The sequence below is a fragment of the Thalia democratica genome, chromosome 6, assembly GCF_965202585.1.
Source record: "Thalia democratica chromosome 6, ktThaDemo2.hap1.1, whole genome shotgun sequence".
In the NCBI taxonomy this organism is placed as follows: Eukaryota; Metazoa; Chordata; class Thaliacea; order Salpida; family Salpidae; genus Thalia; species Thalia democratica.
In genome coordinates this window covers 16,898,279-16,915,170 of record NC_139170.1, presented here as the reverse complement: position 1 = coordinate 16,915,170, position 16,892 = coordinate 16,898,279, and the positions used below count along the sequence as shown (strand labels likewise).

At 24.4% G+C, this 16,892-nt stretch overlaps 1 protein-coding gene across 1 annotated transcript; it reads right to left on the bottom strand.

The window, feature by feature from the left end:
* Positions 1–14,548: 14,548 nt before the first annotated feature.
* Positions 14,549–15,121, bottom strand: LOC145838866 (angiopoietin-related protein 4-like). Its single transcript, XM_082946486.1, has one exon. It carries the CDS (start codon positions 15,119–15,121, stop codon positions 14,549–14,551), a length of 573 nt encoding a protein of 190 aa, XP_082802612.1.
* Between the last annotated feature and the right edge of the window lie 1,771 nt (positions 15,122–16,892).

The window sequence follows — 16,892 nt, the reverse complement described above, 5'->3', positions numbered from 1 at the left end:
GCTTTACAAGTTTTTCTTATAAAATAAATTAACTTAAGCTAGTTTTTAAGTTATTATCTTATCTATCTGTTAAAATTTCTAAATAGTAACGGTAAACTAATTTTACTTGAGATAAAAATTTATTATAAAGTTTTTTAAAGAAGAATAACATTTTTAAGTTGATACTTAAAAAAAGACTATTTCAAGTTATGTTAATTATTAATAGAGTAAAAAAAAATGTTACTAGAACCTTTTTTTTTGAAATGATTTAAAGGGATTTTAATAGAAGTTGTACATGGGTTTGTTTTTCGACATAAATGAATTATTGATTTCTCATAACAAAAAGGTTGAGTGGTTGTGCCAATTTTGTGAAAGCAATAAACATAATTTAAAATACTTGAAGTATTACGTGTTTTTACAAGGCAAACATAAACAATAACGGAATTTTTTAGAATCAATTACTAAAAAAAAATAAAGCTTTATTTTATGTTTTCATAAAAAAAATTAAACAAAAATTAGTAAAGAAATGAAATCTATAAGGTTACTAAACAATATTCAGACGTTTAACTGACTTATTTTTTTACCGTACATGTAGTAATTTAACAGTACTCTAAATAAAAGATTGTAATTGTCTCCTTATGTGTTAACTAAGTTAAAATCTTGTTTATCATTTTGTAAATTGTTGATTTAATAAGTACTACAACATTAAAACACAGTGTAAATTTACATAATTTCAACCTTTTTTCGACAATTAAAGTGTTTATAAGATGTATTAATACAACAAATAAGTTTAAAAAAAATTTTTATTTAGTTAAGTCATAAAACTTTAAATATTTCCAAAACTTGCCTTAAGTTATTTTTAATAAACAAATTCTAAAAAAATCAATATTCTTAAATTTTGCGGGAAAATAAAAAAATCAAAGCCGTGTAGAAAAGAAAAAGCTCCTCCCAGTAAAATTACCTGTCTGTAGCGCACGGCTGACCATGCGTGTCGTTGTTCGCACAACAAAAGTGAACAACGCGTAATATTCGAAGCAGGCCAGAAATGTTGACAACAAAAGAAGGATGATGGCAAACAATCGACAACATTTTGAGCACGATTTGCGAGCTACTTGCACGATATTCTCCGTGTTCAAAAAAAAGTTTGTGAAAAAAATTCAAGAAATTTTATTCATCTTGTGTAAGTATGCTGTATTGTAATCTTGTTTTAAGTTACGTCACACGATTTTAAAACACTCAAACAAAAAGTAAGTTTTACAAGTGTTGAACATCGTTGCTAAAATTTTATCTACATAAAAGATACGAACTTAAATTAAGATGACAACTACATTAATCAAGCAACACAGATAAAACTACCATACTACCCTTGAAGTTCTATCCAATACTCGCGAAAGCAAACATAAAAACTTAAAAACAAACACATATTTGTTTGATCAAATTTGAGGGACTCGGCAAGATAAGTGTCTTTTCTGCTTTCTAAACAAAATAAAACTTGAGTACCTTGTATTAGGGATGCCCGTGTAAAAATTTGACTGACTATAAAGGACCACCAGAAAAGAGAAGGTCAAGAGAAAAACTGAATTTTGATTTGTTATCTGATCATTTAATGTAAGATTTCTTTCTTCAAAACAAGCAATTAAAAAGCTGTTATAGACTTTTACACTTTTTGTTTTAAGTATTTTGAACAGTTTCATTTTTACCATTTAGCTTTAAAAAGTATGTTTCGCTTTGTTTTATTTTAATTATCTTAGTTATATCTAAAGTAGTTTTAAGTAAAATGTTTATAAAAAAAAAAAGGGAAAAAAGTAAGCTTTAAAAAAGGTTTATAGTACAGTAAGATTTAGTTTTTAATTTCAATACTTTAGATTGCTTATCTGTTTGTTTTGATAAAATTAACTCAAAGCTTATTAAGTTTTTTTCCTGATGAAATGATATCTTACTTATCATAAACTATAACTTTATTTATCGGTTTTGATTTTTTAATGTACTTGTAAAATTTAAAAACTGTTTTAGCTTAAAGTAAATTGTTGTGAATTTAGTAACTTTTACGGAATTACTTTGTTAAATGTATTTAAATAACTTTTTAAAACTACTTCCCTTGTCAAAATCAACTTTTAAAGTATTTCATAACTAGTTTTTTTATTAACTTGATAAATTTTCAAGTCTTAATAGACTTTTCTCTTTTAATAAATTCATTGTGCTTGAAATTTTTAATGAAAAAGTAAAATATATTATAGAGAAAGCAGTTTTAAAAGAAATACCTTGCTTCTTCCTTATAAGAATAGTCTTTCGAACAACATTTCTGCGGCCAGGAAACATATTTAAAGAAAAGTGCCCTTCCCATAGACTTTTAAAACCGTAGGTATTTCGTGTATGTAAAATAATGAACTGGTTAAATTCAGAGGTATTTGTACTAACTTGACTTGTAACAGTTATTAAACGTGTTTGAAGATTTTTATAGTCTAAATACATCGTTTTTTTAATGCAATTTTCTATTATCAAAAGCTAGAACTTCACAAAAACTTAAGCTCAATAAAGTAATAGTATTTACAAAAAATTACATTCTATTAAAACTTTGCGAATTAATACGTCTAGAAGTAGTAAATGTTTCTTTCAGCTTTCTTAAACTTCATCTTTGTTTATGTATCTTTTTTTTACTATATTGTAACTAGTAAAAAATGACAGCAATATGAATTATTGAGTTTATACTAAGTTTGAAAAAATTGTTTTTTTAAGAATTATTTTTGAAGTGTTATTGTTTTTTTTTACACTTATTATTTCTAAACAAATAGTTGACCTTTGGTGACCAACAGATTACAAAACTAGTAAAAACTAAAGTGTGTTGTGTTTTCATTGTTTTAATTTATTTCAACGGTTTTAAAATAGCCTTGTACATTTTGATTTTAAGTTTAAAACTACAAAAAAGCTGTTTTACACCATCGTTAAAAAAACGACAATTTATTTTTTTTCTTAATATCTATTTAGTCTTTACATATTTTTTGAAATTTAATTTAGAAATTTACAGTAGTATAAATACTTCAAGCTTAAGCTTCTATTTTGATTTAAAGGTTCATTATAGACTTTGAAGGCTTTCAAATGTTAATACAAAATACTTACTACAATGGTTTTAAAGTTATAATTTTCTTTAAGGTTTTTGTATTTTTTTGTACAAGCTGTAAATTTTCAAGCAAAAAAATAACCACGGAGTTTTACTTAAAATTAAAACTTTATAAAAACAACTACTTTAAAAGGTACTATAAAACAGTTTAAAAGATATTGAAAAATATTTTTTTATAACTACTTTGTAAAAAAGCTTCATATTAACTATAACAAAACTACTACATGTTTTAAATTATAATTTAAACTTTATTTAAGTTACTAGTAGCAAGTTTTAAAAAGTCATACAATAATAAATAGTTAATAAACAAAAACTAATAAAATGTAGCACAGTTTAAAGTAATTTAAAGATTTGTTTAAAGTTAGTTTTATCCATCTGGGTAACATTTTTTATGTTGAAGTAACTAACTTAACATTACAAAGGTTGAATAAGAGGCAGATATTTTCTATAATGTTTAAAACTTTCAAAATTAACTAATAATTGTAATAAAAGTTTATAAAAGCAACAGTTTGCTTCTTATTACATTTTTGTATCCATATATTTATAATTCAAGCATGAAGAATAAATTTAAAAACAAACTAAAAATTGATATTTTAAAGACTAAAAGCAATAAAAAAATATACTGCCAATAAGTACAAGCTTACTAAATTTTCAGTATTGAACAATTAAATAATAAAGTAAAAAAAATATTTTGAATTTTCTAAAACTCAAATAAAATCATTAGTACTGGTAGGTATTTTTTCACAAACTTTTATTCTTTTAGATAACACTTTAAACATGTACTACATCAAAATAAGTATTTTTTTAGTTTAGTTTTGTTAGTAACCATCAGCCTTAATGGGTTCCAAAAGTTCTTCATAAACAACTCCTTTACTCATATTTTTTAAGTTAACAGTAGTTTATAATTAATTTAAGCAGCGATAGAAGGTAAAAAAACACAAATGTAAAGTTTAAATTATCCCCTTAAAAAGAGCATCTTTTGTTTTATATTTAATCTATACTAATAAAATATTTTACACAGTACTTCTTTTTTTCGCCCGTGTTCTAAACTCTAAAGTATTAAATTAATTTAACATATGATGTAACGGAAAAAAAGTACCTGACGCTAGGTTTGATTTCATAAACCTTATTAAAAAAATTATAAGTAAGTGGTTTCACGTAAGTATTTTTGATCTTCAATTATAAAGATAATGCTTCAGTTTTATTAAAGTCTTTGATTACTTTTTCTTATGATTTAAATAATAACTCTAGTTTTTTATAATGAACTAACATTTTTAATTGTATAAATAAGTTTAGGATTTAGAGTTTCTTTTATAGAAGTAAAAGTAGCTTCTTATGTAAAGCTTTAGAATATTTTTTGATTAGTCGGATAAATTTTGCTTTTAGTTTAACTAAAGTCATGCTTTCACATTCGGTGATTTAATTAAGATTGTTGTTTATAAACTATTTCTACATTCTTGAAGTATCTATTAAAAAACGGTGTTGTAGTTTAAACATTTGTGATAACAGAAGCTTTTTTTATTGGTTTCCGCAAAGTAAATTACTAAATACATGTTAAGGTTATTACAATTATATCAGTAGTATTAAAAAAGAATTAGCATAAAAACTTATTATAACTGTTATTTTTTATTGTAGTAGGTAGCTGTCTAGCAATTAAACAAAACTAGAATATTGCAAATAACTTGAACAAACAAATACATATTTTTTAGTTGTAATGTTTTACTTAGTGTTTTTATATGTTATTTTTGGTGTATTTGCACTAAATTTAATGAGTATCTTGAGCATTGTATTCAGCAGTTGAAGCATAATTGTTATGTAAAACAATTTGTCATCTGTTATTTAAAAGTCGATGAACTTAACTCCCTTTGTTGAAACCTTGTGACTATGTTAAACAGTGAGAATAATTTTATCTTAACTATACTCTTTGCATTTGAATATTTTGAAAACATTTAAAGTTTCAAAACTTGTTTACACAAAGTTTTAAAAAATGTTAATTTCAATAAAATTTTTATTTTTAATACTGTCCAGCTTATTTAGTAAAGAAACCTATCTTATTAGCCTAAATAAACTTTGTAGCAAGCTGTACAGACTTTAGGGAGAAATTAAAATATATTTAATTTTTATATAATTTTTTTTTGTTGCGTTGTTTATTCTAAAGCAATATTTGATTCGTTTGATAATAATAGTTTTTTTTTTGTTTTGTCTGAACCACGCATACTTATCAAAATGTCTACATTCTAACTTCAAAACATCACAGTAATTCTTTGAGTAGAAGCCTCTGGCTATAAATAGAAGAGCTCACGTTATCAAACTTCCCGCCTTTTCACGATTGGCCAGTTATCTCAAAAAATTGTTGGTGCGTGAAGATGAGTCATTGATTATGCAGACTAGTTTACTTAAAAATATTTAAAAAATAAATCTTTTTTTTTTTGTCTTTTGATTTTAATTTTAGTTTACCTCATGATAAACACATTTTATTTTTTGTAATTTTTTTGAAATTACTTCATTGATTAGATTATTACAAGGGATAAGACTAATTATTTTTAATTCAAATAGATAAATAAAATATCTTTTTAAATAACCTTTACTTTAACACATTTGTATTGAATTCTAATCTATAAATTTTAGAGGTATTTAGTTAATTTAGACTTTATACTACTACTAAGTTAAACGAAAGCATATATTTACTTTATAGTGTTTAAATACTTGCTTATTTAAATTTTAACAAACTCTCTTGCTACTTTAGAGTCGATTAAGAATGTTTTGTTCAAAGAAGACGGGCGTAAATAAAGCTGTTTAAACAGTCAATTTCAGTTGTATAATTTCAGATATAAAAATAGGATCAAAACAAAAAGATAATCAAGCATTACATTATATATAAAAAAAGGTAATAAACACACATAGTCAAGTTATAGGTGCACATATTTTTATAAAACACTAAAAAATTTTCTTTGAAGGTACGAAATTAACTTTCTATATAAATCAAAGAACTTCGATCTTAGTTCGTTCAATCGTTGAACAGTTTGTATTCGTATATATATTTCTTTTACACTTTTTAGTGTGCTTACAAAGTTATTCACCTGATAATCAAACTTTCATATCAATTCTCATAAGTTGAATATAAGTGGTTTTTTAAGTCTTTTATTGTATGAAGTTATAGAAGTGACCAAACAGTGGCCAATCAAGAAAAAAAGTTAACTCGCAACTTTTTGCTTTTTAGCTAAAAGCTACAATAAAATCAAATTCAAGCTTTTTTTGTAGTAAGTGTATAATCATACTCTTTTCTTTTTGTAAGTAATCTGTTTCCTAATTGATATTTCTTTTATTACCTATTTGATAATATGATTTTTATTTATTTAATTTTTTTTGTGACCAGCCAAAGGATTTTTTTTTTCTTTTATTGTAGCCCGGAACAAATTTAAATTTCTTAATGTTTTGTTTCTCATAAAATGCTGCCAACCCATAAGTCAATAGTATTTTTAAATAACATATTTTTTTACGTTTGCAGTATTTTAATAAAATGTTTTTTTTTCTTTTATATCAATAATATACACTTTTCTTTTAACTTACTAAAAATAAGCCTGTTTACTCCTAATAAATATGACAAAACGATTATACACATAAATTCCGATAGAAAACAAAAGCTTAGTACGCATAACTTTGTTTTAATAAATAAGAATTTAATCACTAGAAAAAATTCCTGCACAAAAAACATTTTGAGTTTTTTTTCTGTACTTAGCCTTTGGTTTTCTACAATTTTATTCTATAAAAACTTTAGGTTAATTAAGTCTGAGGCTCATGTTTATTTTCAATATATTTATAAAACTTATTTTTTAAATAAGACTATTTTTATTAGAAAAAGTAAATTCAAAACACAGTTTACTGTTAGCGTTTTTTTGTTTACACATGTACTAATTTCAGTTTTGTTACGAACAACATTAATCTTTTTAAATAGTTATTAAATTTTTTTTTAAGCAAAAAGTCATAATTCAAGAAAAAAATTATAGTAAAGTAAAAATGTATAACTCTTAATAATTTAATTATTAGTATGTCTGTTCTCTGTACCTTGCAAAAGTACAATTTTTTTTTTATAAGTTCTAAAAAATAATAACTTGGGAACGGGTCAAATATGCGCGAAGTTGCATTTTCGCACGAAGACTTTTTTGCACCAGGGGTCACTTTTGCACGAAGACACTTTTGCACGGAGGGTCACTTTTGCACGAAGGGTCATTTTTGCACGAGAGTATAAAAAAATTATAAAAAAGTGTAAAAAAATAATTTATTATTAAAAAAAAAAAAATTAACTAACTGAGGGTAGGGTTAGGGGTAACAGTGATAGTAAAAATAAAACAAGAAAACAAAAAAAATAACAAAAATAAAAACAGTAAAAAAAATAAATAAAAAATTAACTAATATAAGTTTTTGCAATCCTAAAATATTTTTAAACTTATTTTTATAAAGTTTTTCTAAATATTTTATTAAGTTCCCTCAAAATATTGTGTTTACGGTTTTCACAACTCCAAGTATAAGTAATTAAAAAAACTGGCGATAAAATTAATAAAGTCTTTGAAATTAGACGTTTTGTAAGTTTAGTATTTGATATTTTATAATTGTCATCGAAAAAAACTTTAACATCTATTTGGTTGCTTATTTTTTACTTATTTTAAGAGTTGAGCAAAGTCATAGAAAAAAAAAGCTTATTAAGAATTTTTGTAAATTGATTTTTTTTAGCTATTTAAATAGATGTTTATTCAAAAGTATTATATTAAGTAAAGACAACAAATTACAAATACGTACAAAATATTTTTAAAATTAGACAAGACGCAAGAATATAAAAGAAGTAGTTTAGTAGTTAAAGAAATTTGAAGACTTAAGTGTCAATAAGTATACTTTTATTCTCAACTTTGCATGATAAAAAATTATTGATATAAATAGTTTTTTTAAATAAAGGTAATCAATGCCTTTAAAAGTAGTTCTGATAATATAATAAAAGTTAGTTGGAAAGACAGGATAAATTGTTACGTTATCTATTTGATATAGTAAAAAAAGTTAAATAAGACCACATCTAGTCTTGAAAAATCAAAACTATATGGAACAAAAAAATCTCAAGTATACCTTTGCCTCCCTTATTTATGGTAGAATATCTAGTTTTCTTGAATACAAATTTAAACACATAATGGGAAATACTTCAGGTGCACCTAATAAAAGAAAGGCACCCTTACCAAAAAAAAAGTCTCTGACTGGTATCTTCAAGGGCGTTACTGCCGTAAAAAAGAACACACAACGTAATTTATCACTTTAAATTTAACTGTGATGATGATTATGTCGGGTGAACCTTACAGAAAACTCAATTTCTAAGAGACCAACATGTTATCATTTCTTTAACAAACTAATTGCTAAATTAAATCAAAAAACCAGAAAAAGTTCCTCCTATCATTGATGAGTATCTAATTAATAATTTTCAAGGCGCACAACATGTAGAAAAAAACTTTTTTATTTTAACTACAGGACGAAATGCATACCATAAGAATGTCATCGAGTCTCTGTATGTTAAAAATTTAAAGCCAAAATTATGTAAATAAAAACTTGAACACAACTCACATTTATGTAAAATACTGTATTTGTTGTATGTTGGTTTACATTTTCATTTATTTATCTACTTTACTGTAATTTGTTTATACCTAATTCTGATTGTCTTCTTCATATATACTCGTTTTCTAAATTTAAATTTTTTTTTATTTTGTCTATGTTGAACAACACAGTTGAAATCTTAATCTTTTACTAAAGTAAATTTACAATAAATCTTAAATAAGCTGTACACAACACTCCACAAAACAATTTAGTTGTGATTAACCATAACTAAAAAAACACTTTCTCAAAAAGTAATATTTTTACTGCTTTTCTGAATTAAAGTAAGCGAAAAAGTATTTGTCCTAAGTTTTTTATACTTTACTATTATCAAGAATAAATTATGTTCATTTTCATATTTTTTGGGAATTTTTATAAATTCATATTTTAAAAAAATGACATCAAAGTATTTAAAATATTGTATTTGTACACACTATATTTAGTGGCTGTTTATTAAAACGTGAACTTATGTTATTAAAATTTATATGTTGTTTATTTTTTAATATCGCTTAAAGTAATAAAGTTTAAATAAACTTAACAAAAACTTTAGTGTTATGAAAAAAAGAACTGTGTTTTATTTTAAAAATTTACAGCTTTGAAAGCTTTTTTGTTTAGATGGACAACTGTTACGGTAAAATTTTTAAATGTTTTCAAACTTCCTAAGTTTCAGGCCGTAGTTTCAGGCCGTATAATACTTAAGTAAATATTATATTTTAATTACACTGTATCACTTGTTTACAATAAGTATCACCAATTTTTACAATAAAAGTTTTACATGATAGCCTAGTACAGTGGATTACTGAGCTAATATAAAATGCAAACTATTTAAATTTAATTTAGCACTAGGTATCATGGTTTCTATATTACCAAAATTTAACATTCGTAAACTTAATTTAATCTTACAAAACAGTAGACTGCAGCTTTTTATAAATAAACAGCCACATTTTATAAAAATAAAAATTTGTAGTATTTTCGTAAACATTACTTAAAAAAATTAAAGTCTATTCGAAAAAAAAACATGTATTATAATAATAAATAAGAGCTTATGTTAAGTGTAAATAAATTCTGTAAAGTAACTTTTAAACTAAGTTTAGTGCTTAATTATTACCGAATTTGTTTTAAATAAAAAGTAAAATAGATTGTACACCGGATAATTCTGCTTTGGGGACCAGGTCTAGCCTGCCAACCGTAGTTTGCGACCACTGTTCTATACCAACGTTATATGATTTAAAAAAAATAAACCACAAACTAATTGTCTGAATTCTTGAAAGTTGAAGTAGATACGAAATAAAAAACAAGTTTTAAATTTATACATTTTCTTTTAATTTGGCATTAATTAGTTTTAAAAATTTAAATATTACTGATCCGACTATTTTTTTTTAATCTGGATCGTCAGATTACTATTTATAATTACTATTTGAAAAAAAATTGATACTCTGATTTAATAATGGCTTAAAAATTTTGAGCTAAAAAGTTAGTAAACAAAATTATTAATTGTTCATAAACATAATTCTGGTAAAGTAGTTGAAAACATTGTTATTAAGATACAAAAAGGAAAAAAAAAGTAAACTTTAATAAACTGAGAATTTAGTAAAATGTGTTTAGTGATGTTTTTAGTTTTAGTTTGTTTGCTTAATTTCAGGTGAAAGAAAGGAAACGTAGAATAAGATATTTATAACAACAAAGTACAAAGATAAAGTTTACGAAGGTATTATATACATATACAATTTTTTTTAGTAAATCTATTAGTTCGTCATAAAAGTTTAAACAAAGCTGAAACATAAAAAAAAATTCTTAATTATAATTTAGTTCATGTTTATAAAATAATGTAAAAGTAAGTAACCAAAAAATTAAAAAAACTAAATTAAAAAAGTTTAAATTTGCAATTTGTTATTCAGTGCTTTACATTGTATTAAGTAATGGTTTTCTGGTTATCAAAAAAAAATTTTTTTTTAATAGATTAGCTTTGACTCTCCTTATTAAAGCTGGTTATGATTGAAAAGACTTTGTCAATATGTTCCTTGTTTAAGAAATAGTTTTAGGTTTTAAAAAATGTTCACCGTATGTTTAAGTGTATACTAGCTTACAAAATTAAGTGTGACTAATTGTTGTACAATTATATGTTTATGATATTTTTTAATTAAATCAAACTACTAAAAATATAAAACTAGAAGAAGTAAGTTAGCATTGTTTTAATTCAGTATTAAGAAATATTAGGTTTTTAATAATTAATTAGAGCTTTTAAGCTTGTATGTACAATTGAATATGTACAATTCCACCATGATTTTAGCAAAATGTCTTTACCTACTCATCACAAAAGTTATAAACATAAGTAAATTTTGTTTTTTGTTTAAATATTTAAATAGTAGCTTTATCAATAGAATTTTTTAAATCTTAAATGCTGTTAAACATTTTACAATGTTTAAAATTTTCGAATCTTCACTGTAGCTAAAAGAACATTTTAGTTCAAATATAATTTAAAAAAATTCAAAACTATCATTATATAGTCCTGGACAAGACGTTAAAAGGTATCCGTAATGTGCGACTCGATAATCAAAAGGTTCTTTGTGCACCAGGTCTGAGGACCAAACTTTTTTATCACTTTTTTGTCGTTCAATAAACTATTTAATTGTACTTAAAACTGTTAAAATTAATGGTTTAAAATATTCTAATTACATTAAAACTAGTTATTATTACTTATTGTTCAACAAAATTTATTTAAGTTTTTGTAAAACATTGCAACACTTTTTGGAGCAAATATTCTACAGCTTGTATTTATATTGTTTATTGAACGATAAAAAACCGCTCAAAAAATTTGGCCTAAGAACCTGGTGTACAAAGGAACCTTTTGGTTATCTAGTCGTACACCACATTCTTATAAAGTTTCTTACGAGCTATTACACACAGTTTTTTATCATTTAAATATTTAAATCTTTAGTAATAAAACAATCAGTTAAACGAAAAGAAAAATAAAAGAAAATAAAACTAAACGAAAATTGACTGAATTTTGTGTTTAATAATGTACTATGAATCTTGTTTAGTAACATAACAACTAAAAATATATATAACTTTAAATTACTCCTAAAAGAAGATGAACAACACAAATAACAAACGGTCAGGTAAAAACTTCTTACAGTTAGTAACACTTAATTCATATTTATTTTATTTTCACAAACAACCAATGTCAAAATTTTAGTTAAACTATTAAAATCGAATTATATGTAAGTTCGAGTTAAGATTATTAAGCTTAAACACTATTGTTGGATGTAAATAATTTTATTAAAAAACTATGAATCCAACTTTTGAAACAAGTAAAACTTTTAATTCATTTCCACTTAAATCAATATTTTATTGAAAATCAAAAACTTATAAAATTGTCGATAGGCTAATGTTGTGATCAATGTACAGTTTTGTTGGCATTTTCTATTTATACTTAGATGTGTATATGTTTTTTTTAACATTAATAATTTAAAAAGTAAAAGTGATAGTTATAAAAAAAACTACCATTGTCTCTTGTTAGTTGATTTTTTTTTTTTTGGGATTACTAAAACTTAATAGTTTTGTAACACGGTCTTGCAGATTGAAAAGTTTCATTATTTATTTGAACACTTTTCAAATTAAATCGATTTTATAAAGATTAAAGCTACTTCTTAAAAACACACTCCAATTTCAAAAACTGAATAAAATTACTAGCATTTAGTTTTATTCTTAAATGGTTTATAAAGTCTAAAGAATGTTAAAAAGTTTTATAATAAACTTTCGAATAATAAACAACATAAACATTAACAACACCAAAGGGTATAAAATATTAAAACTCACTTTGTGCTTTTAAACTATTTTGATGCTATAAAAAATTAAATGTTTAAGCTAAAAAAACTTAAGAAGCTATTTAAAAATTTTAAAGAATAAAAATAAATTAAAGTATAATTAACGAATGTATTACAATATATGTACACTTGTATAAAGAAACTAAGCATAACTTTTTTTTCTCTCTAAAGAATTAAACTACTAGTAAAGTTTTGAAATTGGTCTAACAAGGTGTTAGTTAAACTCAACTTGTTTGTTAAATGTCTTTAAAACTAATAGTATAAAAAAAATATTTTTGAAAAATTGAACTTGATCATTTACTAAAACTTACGGTTTTTTATGTTTACACAGACTAAATAAATATGTTTAAGTTGTTTGAAAGCATACCTGTCGTAAAAACAAATTTCGATAAGTTTTTTTTTATTTATATTAAAAAAAACTTAAGCTCATGAAAACTATGTATGTAAAATACGAAAAACAGTTTTATAACGTATAATATTGAGATGTGCTAATTAAATATTTTATTTACGACCCGGTTTCGGTGACAGAAAAATTGCGACCTTTTCAAGTAGAATAAAATATTAAACTGCACATAAAAGTGTTAGTTATCTATAATGTTTTTAAAAAAGCTTATGCGTGAAAATCTGAACAAAAACTAAAATGTTACACATTCGAAAATTCAAGCTTGTCAGAGTATGGTTAGGCAAAATTGGTGCTATTTTTAAAACGAATTTAATTTAATTAATATTATGAATCAAAAAAATATACCTGAATTAAGAGCTTTAATAAAGATATTCATACTTTGAAGTTTGTTTGAATAGAATCAAAAACTATCTAAAAATGGCTTTTTAAACAAAATATCAACAAAATCAACACACAATTCAACAATAAAAAGCAAACCAAACGAAAAAAATTACCTCCAGTACAAACAAGCAACTGAACTTTCAAAATTAACCCACAAATTAGAAAATGAAAGCAAGAACGACATAATAAGTTGGAAAATATACAAAGGGGAAAAATTCTAAACCAGCAACAATGACATGCAGATTGTGCTTAAAAGAAGCTCTATTAGTACTTCAATCTGGTACAAATTGCATCAACAAAAGGACGAAGTTAGTGAACTCATGCAGACACAGAAACTAATTTTTAACAATAAACTGGAAAACAGACAAAACTTAAATCTGAATATAGTAGTAGTACAATATAGGTTTTTGGACGTTTTATTGAATTTTTGTTGATGTTTAGTTTAAATATTTGGTTTAAATTAAAACTTCTAGATAGTTTTTAAATCAACTTCGAAATTTTTTTATTTATTTTTTTTAATAGTTCTTCAATCCGTTTGAATTTTTAATGTTACATTAACTTTATACAAGTTAGATTTTGAAATTTTCAGTGACTTTGAGTTTTGTTAATATTTTGTTGATACTTGGCTTAGAATCTAAATTTTAGGTAATTTTTGATTCTATTCAAACAAACTTCAAAGTATAACTTTTTATTAAAGATCTTAATTCAGGTATATTTTTTTGACTCATAATATTAATTAAATTCAATTCGTTTTAAAAACAGCACCAATTTTATCTAATTATACTCTGACAAGCTTGAATTTTCGAATGTGTAACACTTTATTTTTTGTTTAGATTTCCACGCATAAGTTTTAAAAAAACATTATAGATAATTAACATTGTTATGTGCAGTTTATTATTTTATTCTACTTGAAAAGGTCGCAACTTTTCTGTCACCGAAACCGGGTCGTAAATAAAATATTTAATTAGCACACCTCTATTTAAATAAGCTCTTTACATTCCAGTAAATTGAGCTTTTTTTTAGTTAAGACAAATAACTATATAACATATGATATTGTAAACTTTTATATAGCGCAAATTGAAAAACGTAATAGATTTAGTAATATCTTATACTGCATGAAACATTTTAAAAGCTTTAAAAATCTAAAATTTGTATATAAACCCTTATCTCATTTAAATGTTTTTAAACTTTATTTTTAAGCACTTTGAAAAACTAAACAGAGTTAGCGAAATCATCTACTCTTTTTAACTTCAAAGAAAATCTGTAAAACCTATTGTCGCTGTCATAATTCAAGTTTCTTTCATTATCGAAAGTCCGACAATAACTTCTGCCAACCAAATACCACCATGAACCTCCAAGCTCTTTCGCACAGTTCACCTTGGTGCTGAACGTTTCGGAGTCCCAAGTTTGAAATTCAATGTCAAACGATCCATCAAAAGGAGATTTTGTAATATTGAATCCAGAACTCCCATAATACTTCCAGTCATAACGAAATTTGTAAGTGGGATACTCCAAAACTTTGAAGTTTCCGAAAACATTCGAGGATTTGTTGTAACGGGTCTCGTAACTGAAAGTTGCTTGCCAAACACCTTTAGATGTCAGTTCGTGAAGCTTTTCTAGGCCCATGAAAAAGTCAGAATGATCCTTTTTCGATCCAAATCCGTCTTGATAAGCTTTAAAAGACTGTTTAAAGGGAAATCTCCTATTTGGTAATGAAATCGTTTGATGATCAAAACCACGTTGCAAAGCGACAATCTCTTCACCATGGCAACGAACTCTCTCCATCTTGTTCCCAATTTTAAGATCAAAAATTCCATTTTTATATTTACCTTTTAATTTAAATACTTAGTTAATTTTTATTTTTGTTTATGTTTACATAATTTTTAATTTCAATATAGAATGAAAACTTTTTAAATTTTTGTAAATGACATTTTTTCAATAAAAAGTGATTGTCCCTTAATTTTTGAATAACAACCTATCATTTTATAAAAGTTTTTTAACAGATATTACAAATCTTTCGAACCACCTTCGTTGGGAATTGCTTTCCTTAAGTTTTGGCAATTGGTAGCTTCGAAAAAAACTTGTGGAGGAAAATAGTTTGAGCCTGTCACATTACCATTATCTACTAAAGCAAGTGTTAGATTATTTTCAAGATTCCTCGCATAGCAATGGGCGATTCTGCAAGAATTCAAGTAAAATTGAAGAATAAGCATAAAATACCTAAACGGTTGAGTTAGTTTAAAATTTATAACTTTTTATAAAAAATATTTTACAAACATATTTCTTAACACACACCACCTCTATTGTACTTCTAAAAACTTGAAAAATAAACCTTCCAGTTGCATTACCAGCTTCTTCATACAACAAGTACCTTCCTGGCAAAGTTCCAACAATTTCGTCACTTAGTTCATAAACTTCCGGTTGCGGAAGAAGAGTTCTTTGTCGACCAACATCTTCACAAGTTTTAGGGCGGTCTTGCTCATTGTCCTTTACAGAGTTTAATAGTTTGACAATTTTTATTAATTTTGAGTAAAGTTTATCTATTGCTTTATCAAATTTCCTGTTTTTTTGCGGACAACTTTCGCTAAGAGTGTATGAAACAAAACCAAGTATAATCAAAATTGAAGTTTTCATTTTATACTTAATAAAAAAACCTGTTTTTTAGGTTTTTAATTTAGCATTCAATTTTTTCGAGTGCTTGAGACTTTTGATACAGTCTACTATAAGACTATACAATAATCATTAAAAAATTCACTTAGAGTTTTCAGAACTATTATGTTAATAGTTATAAAATTTATTGTTTTAAATCTTATTATAAATTTTCAAAACTGTTTAGTGTTTAATTGTCAATACGACTACATTAATCTAGGCTACAAACATAAAAACAACTATTACAGAGCATAATACAAATGTTAGTTATACTAAAATTGCTCTAAAAATATTTTAAACAATTTGTACATTGTTCGTTTAATCTAGTTACGTCAAACAAATTAGAATTTGAGCTAATCTCTTTCACTAAATAAAAGTAATAATAATTTGTGTTATTGTACCACATTAATCTTTTGATCGTTTTAAAGTATTTTAATACTTGAATAAAAGTTTTAAAAATACTTGTAACATATTTATATCTCTAGTTGAAATTATAAAAATTTTATACAGTTAAATGTTTACAACTTTAGAGAATGCTTTTTAACTTATCTCAAACTATAAAAAACCTAACTAAGTTTAGTTTTACAAGAAAGTACAAATAAAATATATTAAACGGTTTTTATATGTTTTTACGGGTGCTCAACTATTCAAACTCCCACAACTCAAATTTTAATAATATTGTGTTATTGTTCATACCTCTTTTAAAAAATGTTAAAAACCAAAAGTATTTTACCATCATATGCTTATTAAATAGATTAACATGCGCATATTTATTTTGCAAAAGTTAATTATTTTTTTTGAGTTGTAGCTATAAAAAGGTTTAAAGTATAATAAATTTTAGTAAACTTAAAATTTGTTTTTTTAATGATTTTTTTCATTATTTTTTACTACCATAATCTTATTAGAT

What these genes read in the sequence shown, in the direction of transcription:
- LOC145838866 (XM_082946486.1), bottom strand. Translation starts at nt 15,121, where the DNA reads ATGGAGAGAGTTCGTTGCCATGGTGAAGAGATTGTCGCTTTGCAACGT.